The 14625-nt window shown below is 49.3% G+C and overlaps 2 protein-coding genes across 3 annotated transcripts; both read right to left on the reverse strand.

Moving 5' to 3' along the window:
* Window position 1: 1 nt before the first annotated feature.
* rfc1 (replication factor C (activator 1) 1) lies at window positions 2–9178 on the reverse strand. 2 transcript variants are annotated; one of them, XM_061828730.1, is made up of 23 exons: window positions 9028–9178; window positions 8545–8664; window positions 8390–8456; window positions 7946–8062; window positions 7365–7663; window positions 7199–7270; window positions 6410–6487; window positions 6001–6324; window positions 5392–5499; window positions 5149–5328; window positions 4893–4997; window positions 4425–4800; window positions 4212–4327; window positions 4004–4118; window positions 3724–3812; window positions 3524–3661; window positions 2824–2919; window positions 2490–2743; window positions 2301–2418; window positions 1419–1564; window positions 1132–1345; window positions 850–1029; window positions 2–765 (listed from the first exon to the last, which is right to left on the reverse strand). In XM_061828730.1, exons 1-23 carry the CDS (start codon window positions 9028–9030, stop codon window positions 679–681), a joined length of 3402 nt encoding a protein of 1133 aa, XP_061684714.1. In that variant the 5' UTR covers window positions 9031–9178; the 3' UTR covers window positions 2–678. The 2 variants fall into 2 exon arrangements, with proteins under 2 accessions (XP_061684714.1, XP_061684713.1); XM_061828729.1 differs by having other exon boundaries at window positions 2–768.
* Window positions 9179–10698: 1520 nt separating this feature from the next.
* Window positions 10699–14511, reverse strand: rpl9 (ribosomal protein L9). The gene is made up of 8 exons (XM_061829853.1): window positions 14422–14511; window positions 13904–13950; window positions 13716–13831; window positions 12168–12263; window positions 11866–11998; window positions 11109–11189; window positions 10856–10982; window positions 10699–10781 (listed from the first exon to the last, which is right to left on the reverse strand). Exons 2-7 carry the CDS (start codon window positions 13947–13949, stop codon window positions 10876–10878), a joined length of 579 nt encoding a protein of 192 aa, XP_061685837.1. The 5' UTR covers window position 13950; window positions 14422–14511; the 3' UTR covers window positions 10699–10781; window positions 10856–10875.
* Window positions 14512–14625: the final 114 nt, after the last annotated feature.

Below are 14625 nucleotides of genomic sequence, written 5' to 3' on the forward strand. Positions count from 1 at the left end.
ACGAGTAAGCGGGTTGCAGTTCTCAAGAGCCTCTCGGCGGGTCGCAGGCTGTAGTGGACCCGAGCGCTAGTTCGCATTCACATTCCAGATCGCCGGAAGACGACGAATCGGGCCGTCGCCTTTTCTTATTTACGGCCGGCGATGCGAAAACATCTCACGGGCCTTCAAATTCGTCCGACACGTGCGGCGCAGAATGAGGAGGAGGAAAGAAATGGAAGACAGGCTTAAAAGCTTCGTCAGCGTTATCCATCCGTTGTGCGAGCCGCTTATCCTCACAAGGTGGCTGCTTTCGAGAAGGAGGATGTGGAAATGTTGAATGCAGAAGTCCAAAGCAGGAAGTATGAATGACCGCTAACTCTCAAGTTTTGAACGCAAATCTTGGTGCCGACACGAGGGCGGGCCTGGCGTGCAAACTTGAAAAAAGAGAAGCAAGCGTTCTCCAACCTTGTTTCGTCCACATCGTTTCTGGATACGAACGCCCAAACAAAATAAGGAAAATGACCAAACCGCGTTTCCTAAAAAATACAAAAACACAAGCGGCTTATCTTTCTATTTACAAGAAAAGATTATTTGCAAACGAGTCGTGAGGGTCCTGCTCCCTGGGAGGTTTTCAAAACCGGGAAAAAGGGCAGGAAGTGGATGCAGAAGACGTACGACGCCTGCTTTCGGATCTTCGTGTCACTTTTTCGCCTTGGCCTTGGCCTTGGACTTGGACTTGGCGGAATCGTCAGGCTTCTCCCTCTTGGTGGCTTTGGTCTTCTTCTTCTTCTGCCGCCGCCGCACGAGGACACAAAATTGGCCGAGATCGAGAGCATCCGCACACATTTTGTTGTCTGTCTCCAAACTTACTTTGATCATCGCATCCACACTGAGGGCGTCGCCCTCCTCCTCGTCGTCAGAGAGCGCGGCGCCCTGCACTCCCGCTTCGGACTCTTCGCCGCCGGCGCCCCGCCCCTTCTTGACGGCTTGCAGGGAGTACGGCGTCAGATGGACCTCCTTGTTGTACGCTCGCGTGAACGCCGCCTTCACCTGCGACGGAGAAAAACAACGTACATTTGTTTATCGCCATTTTTTTTTTTTTTTTGGAACCCTCCCGCAATAGTTTGAAACCCAAATCCTGACGGCGTTGACCTTGGAGTCCAGTCTGGAGTAGGGGTCGGGCCTCCCGCCCCAGGAGCCCATCTCCATCATGCCGTCCACGTCCTCCCGGACCAGCTGGTAATCGTCCAGCAGCCGCACGGCGAGAGGGGCGCCGTCGGCCGCCAACTTCTGCAGCGGGTCGAGCAGGGCCTGCCGCAGGAAGTGCAGGTAGTCCAGGTTGACCGCTTGCCCGCCGCTCGTCGTCCTGCACCCCACAGGACACCTTTAGCGCCGCGGCTTCCCCCGCCGAGGTAAAGCTTGCGGCGTGCCGCCCTCACTTCAAAGCCATGTGCGACGCCAGCTCCTGGACGCAGCGCCAATGTTTGCCCGCCGACGAGTTCTTGCCCAGCCAGCTCGGGAAGGACGGGAACTGGCTCATGTACCCTCGCATGAGTTCGCCTGGGATGACGCTGGCGTAGATGGCCTACAAACAAACGCATCATCACCACCGCCGTCATCATCATCGTCGTCGTCGTCGTCAGCCGCTCACACGGTCAACATTCGCCACCCGGGTCACCCTCGCATTTGTTCACATTTAGAAACATTTTCCATCATCAATTGTCCAAAAGGAATTTATCTGTTATGAAAGTGCCGCCATCATAAAGAAAGAAGCAAGGTCATAAATGTGCAGGCCGCTTATCAAGATATCAGGCCCACATGAGTCCAGAAATCGAATGGGGAGGAGAGCCGGCCAGAGCCGGAGCACGCCGCGAGTGCGGACTACAAGTCCCAGAATGCTTTGCTCGCGTGGCGTCTCGGCCATCGCGAGCAGCCGTGCGACTGGTCCCGTCGGGCAAATTTCGACCTCCCGCCAAAAATTGCCCAAGCAAAGATGGAAAACGGGAGCATTTCAGATCTGTCTAAATAGATTACATTTATCTGTCTATTACTGCACATTCCAAAATGACATTTCTGGATAGAAGGGAAAACATGTGCAACGGGAGTCAATTTCCACAAAATCTGGACTTTTGCCCACAACTCTGAATATATCTCCACGGAATATGGTCTGGTGCTGTTAGTGCATGGGGGAGGAAAATATTATTATTACTACCCAGTGCCCGCTGTCGTCCGGAAAACGCGGTACGTGATGCGTCAAATTAACGAGGGATTTATATTCTCGGGGGCTTGAAACCCGAATTCCGAAGAACTGCGAGCGGTACCTGCGTGGGCAGCAGAGACCAGTTCTGGCCAGAGCGGATGCGTCGGTCCACCAGGTCTCCGTCGCCGATGGAGTCGGCCGTCTTGCTGAGCAGCACAAGGTGGGACTTGACGTCGCCGCTAGAAAGAGCGAAACCGCGTCAACGGCGGTTCGACGTAAGCGAAGGAGAAGAGCGGGCGGCGTCCCTCACCCGGCGGCGGCGGGCCGAACGTGGAGGTAATTCTCCTGGACGAAGAGGGGCGCGAGCGAGTAGTCGTGGAAGAAGAGATCGGACTTGTCGATGAGGCTCATGTGCGCCGTCTCCTCGCCGGCGGCGAACACCTTCCGGCACACGTCGAAGGGCCCCAACTTCAGGTCCTTGCGGGCGGCGGCGGCGTCGCACTTGCACTGGTCGTACGTCATCGCCTTGTCTTTGGCCGACCACATGCTGAGGTTATGGATCACCTGAGGAAAACGCCGCCGCCGACGATGATGATGATGATCCCGGCTCTCGGGCGCCGGCGGCGACGGTTTCGCATGCAAACCTGTCTGATGTCTTGATTGGACGCCAAGATAATCTCGTTAAGCGCCGGGGGCGGAATCTTGATTCCTTCCTTGAAAGCGATGGACATCATAGCCGACTGAAAAAAGGGGGGCAAAAGTGCGGTTGAGAAGAAGAAGCTCCAATTCTGCCACCCCACGGATGGATTCGATGCAGTTCGCTTTTCGAAACAACCAAAGTGATGGCTTCCGACGTGAAAGCCAGCCTGCTAGCGAGCTAGAAATTTGAGAATGAAAAAAAAAAAAAAGTAGAATACAAAAAACATTGTGGTGGTGGTGGTGGGAACTAAGGATAATTTTGAGTATACTTGTGCTCCTGCCCCTCCTTGAGCCATCACCTTATGGGGGGGGGGCTGGCCTGGTCACCCACGGCAAAAAATGTCCCAGATGAGGGACCAGACAAAGCACAAATTTTAGATCTCGGTTTCCCTTGCCTGAGGTCTCCATACATTGAGATATATAACCGTAATACTCCATTTATCAGTTTCAAATAGGTGTTGATTAAATGTAAATATCTTTGTGTATTTTGCATTCAAACAAAGGCTAATAAAAATATTGACCGTTACATCAGGTAATGGAAGATTTTAGCGGTCTTAAATTTTTCGGCTCGACGCGCCGCGCCGCCTAAACTCCACTGACCGACTTTGAAAGAAAAGCGGGCAAAACGGGATGTGCCCTCCCCACCTTGATCTGCTCCAGTCGCGGCCTGTGAAAGCGCAGATCGAAGCAGTAATTGGCCAAGGATCGGATCTTCTGGTGGTTCCGATCGTTGCACATGCAGATGATGGGAATCCTGGAATTCTTGATGAGGCCGATCAATTCCTGCGGGACGACAAAAGCGCCCGTCAGCGGCGAAAGGTCAACGGAGCAACTGGCGTGCCCACCTGCACGCCGCCGCGGTCCTCGTTGCCCGCCATGCCGTCCACCTCGTCCATGATCAAGACGTGTTTGGCGCTCACTTTTTGGGAAGTGCCTACCAATCGTAAGGGTCGTCAAACATTAGAAAGGAAATCAGTCGTCACGTTTGGGAGCAAACTTTGACGTCTTGCAGTGCAGTCAAGGTTGAAATAAATAGCGGTATTTATTTGTTTTTCATTGAATTATTTTTGGATATCTGCAACACATTCAAAAATGAAGCGGCCGCGGCCACAGGAATCTGCTGACCTTTGTAGAAGCTCTCGATGCTGGTGTTGTTCAGGGACTCTGCGACCACCTCCTTCAAGTTGCTTTTGCTGCGCGTGCAACTCGCATTCATCTCCACGTAGCTGAAACCCAACTCCTAGTGGCCCCCCCCCCACCCCACAGTGGAAAAAAAAAAAAAACCTCTCAGCCTGGACAATCCCCAACGCGCCGCGAGTGTCGTCTGTCGCACCTCGCACACCAGCGCCGCCGTCGTGGTCTTCCCCACACCCGGCGGTCCGGACAGCAGGGCAGCTTTGCATCCGGAGCCGTCATCTTTTCCTGCCCCAAACTTTCCCAATCTACTGACTCCACGCCGAGAAAATCAAAAGGGAAACGTGCACTCTTCTGGGGAAAACGCAAACGGCTGAAACTTGAATGCGCAACGAACGAGGCGGCGTGTTACCTGCTGGTTTGGAGCCGCCGCCGCCGTGGTGCCGGTACCAGTTTTGCAGCCAGCGCAGCAGCTTATTGGCGCAGCTCTGGTCGCCTTGCTGCCCTATCACGGCCTTCAGCGAGCACGGGCGGTATTTGTCCACCCACAGCAGCGTGGCACCTTCCTCGTTTACCGATTTCGTTCTCGGGGGTGGGCCAGCGGACGAGGAAGGGTCCGAACTCCTTGAAACGCTTTGAACGGAGCCTCTTCCGCCAGCCGTGGTTTTGGCACCGCGGGTGCTCGTCTGTCCAGTCTTGGAGGGACTCGGAGCTTGAGGGGATTTGGAGTTGCCTTTGGAGGCTTTAGGGGTGACCTGAGAAGTCCTGCTCTTCATAGAGCCTTTGCTCTGGATGAACAGCAAGAAAAAGGCAAACTCATTCAAGTATGAGTTAGTTTAAAAAAAAAACATACACAATTCCAAATCAAGTGAGCGCCGACCTCAGCCTCCGCAGCAATCTCATATTTGGACTTCTTTCCCGGTTTGGTCCTAATCAGCTCCAACAGATCATCCTCGCTCAGGATTTTGGTACCGAAACTCTGCGCCTGAGCAGCATCAGAATCCCCAAAAAAACTAAAGACCCTTGTGACTCCCAATTCACACATTTGCGCATCAATCGCTCAGGTTGCCGTGAAATACATCAATTGCGCGATTATGAAACAACTGGGAAGTGACGCAAGATGAGGCGCGGCGCACCTTCTCCAGCTTGGAGACGCCGCTGTCTCGGCCCTGCACCAGGTGGGTGGTCTTCTTGCTCACGTTGCCCGTCACTTTGCCGCCGTAGCGCTCGACCAGGGATTTGGCGTCGTCTCTCTCCAGCGACTCCAGAACGCCCGTCAGCACAAAGACGCAACCCTCCAGGCAGTTGGCCGCACCCTGGCGAAAAGACCCGCATGTCAGCCAGGCAAAACCACACCGCTGACGCCGGAAATGCCGGACCGTGGGGATTTCTTTGGAGCCGAGCGCTCGTGGCCCATCTCGGTTGAGGTAATTCCTGTAAGCGGACGTGTTGGCCTTCTTCTTCTCTGCCTCGTCAGGCCCTGCGCTCTAACAAGATGGGGGGGGGGGGGGGGTTGTCGTCAATCCGCCAGGATTCGGAGTAGAGGGGCAACAATTAATTGATCAACCAATCCAAAAAAATACAGAACAGTTTATCATCAATGAGTAATTGCTTGATGGTTTTTATTTAACTTTTTGGCCAAACCCTCGTACTTTCCGCTTCTCACTGGGACGTGTCGATTGCAGCGAGGCATCCGATGCCAAAACAAAATGATTAATCAACCTCAACCCACCACCGGCATGGCCGACGGTGAAGTTGACACTAGTTACTAGTCAATCGGTTCAACCCCTAGCAGAGGAAAGTTTTTTTTTTTTTTTTTTGGGGGGGGGGGGAGAGAGAAATATCTAAATTACAAAAATCCCACCACCAACTTACTTGAGCCATAATTAAAAAAATAATTATCCCCCCCCCCCCCCCGACAACTGTCTAAAAAGCTCATTTCTTACCCGCGTGTACTCATTTAGTCCAGTTTCCCAAGTGGAACTCACCTCTGCCTTCGTGGGAGATGTTTGAAGTGCGCTGGCTATTTTGGACGCTTGCAGCTTTTCTGCCGACGAGACTGCGATTGGCTCCTTTTTGGGGGAGGCCTTCAAAGTTTTCTGTGCTTTGCTCGGAGTCACGTGTCCTTTTTCCTCCTCCCTCTTCTTCATCATCATCATCCCCAGTTTGGAACTGGGCTTGACAGGAGCCGCGTTTTTCTCGGGCGAAGGACCAACGAGGTCCTCCGACACGCCGTCATTTCTGTTGCCCTTTGGGGGGCCGAGTGCAGTCCTCTTCCCGGGGGAGGTCTTAAGATCAGAGTCTTTACGGACCTGCGAGGGAACACGAAACAAAAGTTGGGTTTCAACAAACGCCCACGCAATTCGGGAAGCGGGCAGCGCTTGGAACGGCGAGCACCTTCTTGGCCTGCGGTTCCGCATCCAGCATGGCAAGTGTTCGCGCAAAGTCTTCGTCTTCGTGGACCCGCTTCTCCAACTAAGGCCCCGTTCAGAAAGCATTTTGGATGACATTCATCATAAAGTATGGCAAGCCGAAGGTGAAATACAACAGTCATTTTCAAGCAGAAATGACCGTCTAAATGTCGATTCAAACTCATTTGCAGCTTTACAAAACGCACTTTTCAAACGTGGGGAGTCCTTCGCCATCTACAGTGGCAGGCAAAGGGACGACGAGAGAGACGTTTCACAGGAAAAAGGTACCAAAAAAAAAAACCCGTTTAGCCAATGACACTTGGGCCGCTTCCACGTGTGCACCTTACGTTTATAAACAGCCCAAAGGAACGAACTCGTTAGGAACGGAGAACCTCAATTGCCAACGAATTAATGCTGACAGCTGACCCGATCGCTGGGGGGTGGGTGGTCGTTTTTGGATCTGATGTTGCTGAAATACAAACCGTGCACGTTCTGAGAATGTGGAAATTAACTGGGACAGCTGAAGAAAATGCACGCAAGCCCAGAACGAACACGCAAAGCCCACACGGGAAAGCCTCGAGTTCAACCCCAAATCTCAGAAGTGTGAGGCAGACAGTGTGCTGTCCACTAGTCCATACGGCTAATATTTACCATAGTTAGGACTTCACTACGCGTTTTGAAAAGCAGAGTCATTTGTGGAGAAATTTGAGTCAAGTTTCCACAGGAAGGCGGGACCCGTTTTTAATTTCATGGATGGTTCAATTCCCCAGTTTACCTCAGCATCCTCAACCATTTGCAGATGCCTGGCAATCTGCTCGTCGCTCAGATCGTCGGCGTCCTGGACAGGCTGAGGACGAGAAGAATTTCCGGTAGCCTCCGTTATCTTCGACGGCTAAACGGCAAAGGTGAGACCGGAGGACACGTCGGCGGTGGCTACTCACAGTCTTTCGTTTGGCGCTGGCGACCAGCTTCTTGCCCGAGCGCTGGATGCTTTCGTTGCCAAAGTAGTCGAAAGCAGAGGTGGGGGTGTGTTCGGCCCGCGGGGGCGGCGCCGGCGCCGGCTTTGGCGTGACAGGCGCGCTGGCACGTTTGACTCCAGTTTGCGAACGGACCGAGGACGACTTCCTGGGGGACTTTGCGGTTTCTTTCACACTTGGACTGGAGCGGCTCTTTTGGGAGGTGCCGTTCGACTTGCCTGTGGAGGTTTTCTTCAGGGAGTCAAAGTCGTCGCTGTCTGAGTCTACAATCACAAAAGCGTGTCGGAAGATCACCTTTTCTGCTTGAATCGAACACTGTTCCGCCTCTTCAAACATTGAACATTCCTATTCGATGCTATCAAAGCATTCAAGCGCCATTTCCTCAAATTGTGGCCTCTGCTCCATGGCTTACACTCAACTCTTTGTTTTTTAACATGCCAGGGAGGATTGCGCACGGCGCACGAGCCGAGCTCCTCCGCATTGAAGGGACCCGGACGAGCTGCCTCGGTTAAGCTCGGAAACAATTACAGAACGGAACATTTGACCTGTTTCCAAGACGCAGAGAACAGACTCGTTCTTGAGGGACTTTGCGGCCTTGCTTGGCTTCTGTTTCTTCCTTGGCGACTTTGTGGACTTCCGCTCTCGCTCCTCTGAGTCAGAGTCTGACGAGACCAAAAAAAAAAAAAAAACAAAAACAAAAACAAAGTTGACGGTAAAAATCAAACAAATTTGAAGATAAGCCACGGTGCTGTTCCGTCTTTGTTTAACCTCGTACCTCGATTAAAATTATCTAATTCGAGTTAAGAAGAAGAAACGTGGGCAGGCCAGCCTCTCTTCATCGGGCTGTTTCAGATTAAGATTGATTATAATTTCCAACAAGTATTAGTGTACCTAAAAGGTATTGATTGTTTCAAAAACAGCAGCAGTAGATGCAACTTTAGTTATGCCAACAACAAGAACGTGCAAATCTCACCGACATAATTAATTACCCGAGTCTATGACTGCACGTTTTTTCCTTTTCTGGTCAGGTTTCCCTCCTGCTCCTTGCTTTTTCATCTGAGGTAAAAAGAAAAACAATACATGAGACAACGATGAAGAGATGCCACCCCGGGGGTCGGTCCAGCCGGAGGTCTTCTTTTCTTGCCTTGGTCTCTCTCTTCTTTTTCACCTCTTCGTCTGAGGAAAGAGGATTTGTCTTGGTGCTTCTGATGTTTCCATTCGTTGTCCCTTTGAGTGCCGACGGCGCAAAGAACCGCCGGATGTCCTGCGACGGCAACCAAAAACAAATTACTCAATACGAGCGGCAAGCAGGAGGTTCCGACGAACGGACGTGCTACAATCAATCAAATGCGCGCGCTACTTTGCTCAACGCTAATTGGTTACCGAATGCGTGACATTGGGCGTCGTTGCACCCGTTTTCCCAAACACTGTGGACACGGAACGGCTTATTTTACCGACATCAAAACACTCAAACGTATTTCATGTTAATGGGTTAAGCTAACCACTCAGCAGTCGACGTTGCGACGGCTTTGCTCGGATTTGGCGAGATCAAAGGACAGAAAGTTAAAGCGAGCACTTTGCGCCGGACTGCTTGTCATTTCAGAAAATGTCCCGAGTCGAAGGTTACCATTGTAAACACGTCCCCGCGGCTTCCTTTCACGTTTGTTGTCACAGAAAGAGCAACAACGCGCAGTCACTTGGCGCCAAGTAGCACTCTTGCTGTCGCCTCAAAGTGACGTCACGGTACACTTGCTCCTACACGGACGTCAACTCGCCCGCCATATTTTGGGCGTGCTTTCATTCCACGTCATCAGTCGTTGTTTTGGATTTTGGCGAGGCGGCGCGTTGGGCTGGCAGTTGTGAGGACCGGGGTTCAAATCCCGCCCCCTTTGGATGTGGGAGAAAAGCCGGGCAGGCACAGGGAGAACGTGCAAACTCCAAACAGGCGGGCCGGGATTTGAACCCCGGTCCTCAGAAGTGTGAGGCCAACGCTCTAACCATCTACAAACACGACCTAATTTCTCAATTTTTAAGAAAGAATCCCAAAGTGCAGATAACCATAAAATGTGCTTCATCTGTAAGCCTTTTTCAGCGTTATTCATTGTTTTTGTGCGCATGTTCCTGATGATTCATGTTGTTGCTGACCAAAATAAAATCACATTAAAATTGTACTAAAGTTATTTTAAAATAACCCATCGTGCTTTCTTTGTACAGGATTATCTCTATGACTGTCATGGAGGCGATTTGTGAATTTAATTTCCTTCGCAAAGTGTTTTTTTGGACACTGTTGACAAAACACCGCCACAACCTGATGCCAAAACCTTTGACGGCGAAAAGTATGATGACCGGTCTCCAAAGTAGTATTGGTGAAGTCATACTCCTCTCCATTCTTCTACAGTACCTGTACATTATTTGCGAAATGCTTTTTTTTTATTTTTTAAATAAATTAATATTAAATATTTCACCAAGGTGTGAAGAAGAGATGACTGTTTATTTGTTGACATTAATCAATGCTGGGACGAGGACAGACACCTTGGAGCTCATCCCTTCCGTTTTGTGTGCACAAAGTCTCTTGACAAGTACGCGAGTACCCAGCTGGACTATTGTTGCTTCTGCCGTGTTCAAAACGGCAGCTTGGTAACATTTTCAGCAACGAAGCAACTGCACCTCTCATCACTGAACTTGACACAGCCGGCAAACGACCGGCCTCAGGCTGCAGCGACTGAGATGGAACTCATTCATCCTTTCACGTGTTCAAAAAGACGTTCCATCCATTTTCCAAGTTGCTTAGCAACACAAAGGTTAGCGGGGGGGGTGTCAGAGCCCACCCCAGCTAACTTCGGGCAAAAAGCAGACTACACCCTGAACTGGTCGCCAGTCAATCGCAGGGCACATATCATGCTCAAATTTTGGGAAAGCATCAAATAACGAACACCAGAAAACATCTACCCAGTAAATAACTCAGATTAATAAGGGGGGGAAAAAAAAAAAACTCACCAATACCTCCTCAATTTATGAAATTAATCTGTTCCAGAAGTGGTTTTGTAACATGTTTTCTTAAGTGGAAGCGCATTTTACATGTAAATGGCGTAATCTGTTCCGTGAGCGTGATGGTTTCTTGTCAATCAAGCAAAAGATGAAGCAGATTTATTCCTACGGATAATTTTGACTAACGTAGCATTCTCAATCCATACTGACAAATACGGGGGGAGGGAAGGGTGTAAACTTCCTTTCGGATTCAGTGAAGGACTTCAAGCCTCATCCACGCAGTTAACCTGATAAGAAAACAAAAAGGCGATGAAACAATATTCCCACTTTATTGAATATGATGATTGACGTCAAAAGGACGTTTTTCTGGCGTCCATTGGTTCACGAGGGCCCCTGTTGACATCATTTCAGAATGTTTCAAAAGCAGCAGCTGGAGGGAGGGTGCAGAAAATCTTGATTTTCCTCACCGGGGGTTCAGACTCCCGCTTTACTTATCCGACTCGACGACCGTTCCCTTCTCGGACACGTAAATACCATCTAAGAACTTTCTGATGTCCTTATTTTTGACTGTGGTGGCCTGCTGGATGAGAGCAGCTGGAAGAACAAAGTTTGGGAGGGAGAGGGGGGGGGGGGGGAATCAGATGGCAAACGTTCCAGAATATGAGGCGATCACAACCACAGAAAAATATTACGCTTGGACTCAAGAGGTTGCCAACGTACCGGAATTTGACACCAGCTCAATATCGTTGCCCTCCAGCACCAACTCGTCCTTCTGGGCCGCAGAGACTGTGCACATCACACCTGTGAGAAGAAGCACAGCACGGCGTTACTTTTTATTCCAGCTAGAAAGATGAATCAAAACGCAGCCTTGAACAACTACAATGGACTTTTCATCCAACAAAAAATGAAAAGTAGAATCATGGTTGAGTGTAGACCTGAGCTGGGACGCTTCCTACATTTTTCAGCCATGTCCATGAAACCATGAAATATGGTCGTTAAAAAAAAAAAAAGTAAGGTTAAACACCCCCCCAAAATAATTTTATTTAAACTTTAGGGAGTAAGTGAACAGGCACGTACCAAAATGTGCATTTGTAATAAAACCTTTGAGTGGAAAAATACAATGACTTCTTGCACTTATTGTTTTGCTGCTCATCAGCTTTGTGGCTTCCTTTCAAAGTTTTTTTTTTTTTTCTTTTTTGGAAAGTGGGCCCTTTCCAATGGGGCAGAGGGTGTGTGGTAATTACTATTTTTTTTTTTTTTTAGTTGCTTCAAATCTTTTGTTGCTGAAGAGCGGTCTAAGCATTGTATTTCTTATATTACTGTCATTTTTTTAAATTGAGGAAATAAAAGCAGACATGCATCTATTTTTATCCATAATAAAAATGCCGTTTTTGTCTTCCATCTGGTTAGGAAGTGCAGAATCCCACGAATACTAATAAAAATCATCGGTCAACATGAAATGTGACAAGGAACTCACCTGTCCTCATTCTCACCCGGCGGATGTACTTCTCGCCGAGGAAATTTCGGATCTCCACCAGAGTGCCGTTCTCTTGCATGACCACGTTGATGGGGAAGTGAGCGTACACTGAACGCATTTTGTAGCGGAAGCCCTGCAGTCAGACGGGAGGGGAGGGACGTCCAAACGTCGTCAACCATTTGATCGCTACACTGGCACAAAAGGTGCCCAATTGCCCGGACAACTTCGGGTTGAATGGACCCACTTATCAAGAGAAGGAACAAATCGGCAGTCGGTCCGAAGAAGCCGAGTGTCAATCTTACCAAAGTGACCCCCTTGATCATGTTCTGGACATGACTGCAGATGGTGCGGACCGTTGCCAGCTCCTTTCGGTTGCCCCACCATTTGTCCACACGCAGCTGGGAAGAAAAAACAAAAAATTGCACAGTCAAACAAGTCCAAATGATCGACCCACTTGAAGGAACAATTTTACTCACTGATTGTATACAAAGGAACGTGTCATTTCTTTGCACAATTCGTCCGAGGCCTCCGTTGCAGTTGGTACACTAAACTGCTTGGCAAAATGGGTCCAACGTTTGCCCTTTTTTAAGTTCCAAAAGTTTACCGAGCGGCATGTACAATACAAAAACAGCCACAGCAGAAGAAGCGAGAAACGAATGAATCCATTTCTCGGTTGCTCTGCGAGTTCGCGCTGCACCGAAAGCAGAAAGTCCGGAGTTGGAAACACTCGTCTGCATTTTCAAAGTCTGGTCCCGAGGCCTATGTTTCACTCTTAATTCCTGAAATCCATAAATGGTGCACGAATGACGTTTGTGCGATTTTGGAGAGCACTTTGCCCCTGAAACGTGCCAGCGTCAAATTGAGAAGGCCCACCCAAATCCACTTGTCGAGTATTGCGACGGGAAATGAAATGCTGCTAACGTCAGCAGTTTTAGACCACCATCAAATATGGAAACAACATTTTGATTTTTTTTTTCATTTAGGCTTTTCAGCTTTCTGGCAGAATTTCATGATGAACTGCAAATGCATTCCAAACTTTAAAAGGAAAGCTAAATTTCCCATTTCCCAAACCTTTGAATGCACACATCCACGTGTTTCTCTTTTCCAACGAGGAACTGAACAGCAAAATTCCCAACAGATGTTTGACCCATGAAGGGATTGTTAGCGATTGAAGGAGAGGAAAAAAACATTTCCTCATTCAATTCGAATTTAAAAACACACATTTGAGCATGATGAGGTCAAGAAAACAGCCAACATGATGAAAAGGCCTCGCCAGTGTGATACTTTGATTTCCAACCTTTGCAGAGCCATTGAAAAATCACACAGCGCACCAACAAAAGTACGTCACCAAAAATGGATTAAAATTAATTACTGTATGTCCTTCCATCTAATAGAAAAGGATTTTTTTGGGTTCTGTCTATCATTGTGCCTCACTGGCATAGAGAGATGAATAAAGACATTATTTCTTGGATATAAATACTTTTTTTTTTAAGCACTGACATAAAAATGGATAACTTCCCACGGCACACTGTTCGGGAATCACTGCTTTAAGCAGGACATTCCGAAAGGGAACTGGCAACTGCGCTAAGCGTGACAGCAGCAGCTTGAAAAAAAGAGTCACAGAGAGGCACTCGAGCAGGCGACTGCGGAAATTTAGCAGTCAATCCGTGGATCAAACACGAGGTATGAATTGTGCCAGTCAGCAAATTGGACACTGCGGGCTATGTGCGTTCACAAGTTCAGACGCCTGTGACAAACAAGATGGCGTAATTGGAAACCCATCCATAGAGGCTGAAATTCAACGTCAAAGTCACAAGAGGGGAAGCCCTTTTGTTTGTGAGCGCCACTACCTTCTTGTTTTTCTTGCCCAGAAGTCTGAGCTCCAAGTTGATGTGGTTGAACTCCCTGACGAGTTTGCCACGGGGACCCTTGACGGTCACCGTCCGCCCCTTCAGCTTCACCTCGACTGCAAGACAACGCACAACAAAGTTGAGCGCGAGCCGCCGAGCCCCGCGAGCCCCAACCCAACTTTTCTTACCATTTTGGGGGATGTCCACCGTCTGGCTGCTGAGAATGGTCTTCATTCTGGAATTGGAACGGCAAGCGGTCAGACCAAGTGAAGGTTCCTGCCTTTCGACTGAGACCCAGACCCAGAAGGTAGCCCGGCCCGGAGTTCTGACTCAAGCCCAAGTGGACGCGGCGCAAACCAGACGGGAGCTGAGCTAGCCAAAAGGCTAACGCGAACGGCAAAACGCAATTCGCCAAATCAAGCCACACATTTGCATCCTTCAATACAGCGCAACGTTTCAAGCGGAAATGGGTTTTGCTCGCTGCGCTACTCGGCCGGAACCGACGGCCCGAAAAGAAAACGCCGACAGCGCACCAAACAAACCCATCTAGTCCCCCGCAGACATGGCGGACACAGAAAATAAGGTCATCTAATTCAACACTATCAATAGCCGGATGGAAACCGCCAAGTTGGAAGTAACCGAATGTGAAATTCCCATCGATGGCTTTAGATTAAGTCTGACGAAAATCATTTGGTGCCAATCTCACCTCGCTGCTAGGAGAGGAAAGGAAGGAGGAAATACGTCACCACGCAATGTAGCCTACGTCACTTACGTCACCAGACAAAAGCAACCGAGCTCAGAGAAACGGAGTCATGTCGCAATCTCATGGAGACTTGTTGCCATCCTGTATCATCTCAATTGTCAAATAAAAAGTTAAAAAAAAAAAATAAATAAAATAATAAAACAGAAA

This window comes from Syngnathoides biaculeatus, chromosome 9 (genome assembly GCF_019802595.1).
Source record: "Syngnathoides biaculeatus isolate LvHL_M chromosome 9, ASM1980259v1, whole genome shotgun sequence".
Taxonomy (NCBI): domain Eukaryota; kingdom Metazoa; phylum Chordata; class Actinopteri; order Syngnathiformes; family Syngnathidae; genus Syngnathoides; species Syngnathoides biaculeatus.

Bases quoted from the DNA above. Each gene is read 5' to 3' on its own strand.
- rfc1 (XM_061828729.1), bottom strand. The intron at 4,328-4,424 runs GTAACACGCCGC...CTCGGCGTGGAG, and splicing joins CGGCGGCTCCAAACCAGCAG to TCAGTAGATTGGGAAAGTTT. The intron at 2,419-2,489 runs GTGAGGGACGCC...CGCTCTTTCTAG, and splicing joins GTTCGGCCCGCCGCCGCCGG to CGGCGACGTCAAGTCCCACC.
- rpl9 (XM_061829853.1), bottom strand. From the start codon at position 13,949: ATGAAGACCATTCTCAGCAGCCAGACGGTGGACATCCCCCAAAATG. The intron at 13,832-13,903 runs GTAAGAAAAGTT...GTTGTCTTGCAG, and splicing joins GGTGGACATCCCCCAAAATG to TCGAGGTGAAGCTGAAGGGG. The intron at 11,190-11,865 runs GTGAGTTCCTTG...TTCTTCTCACAG, and splicing joins CCGGGTGAGAATGAGGACAG to GTGTGATGTGCACAGTCTCT.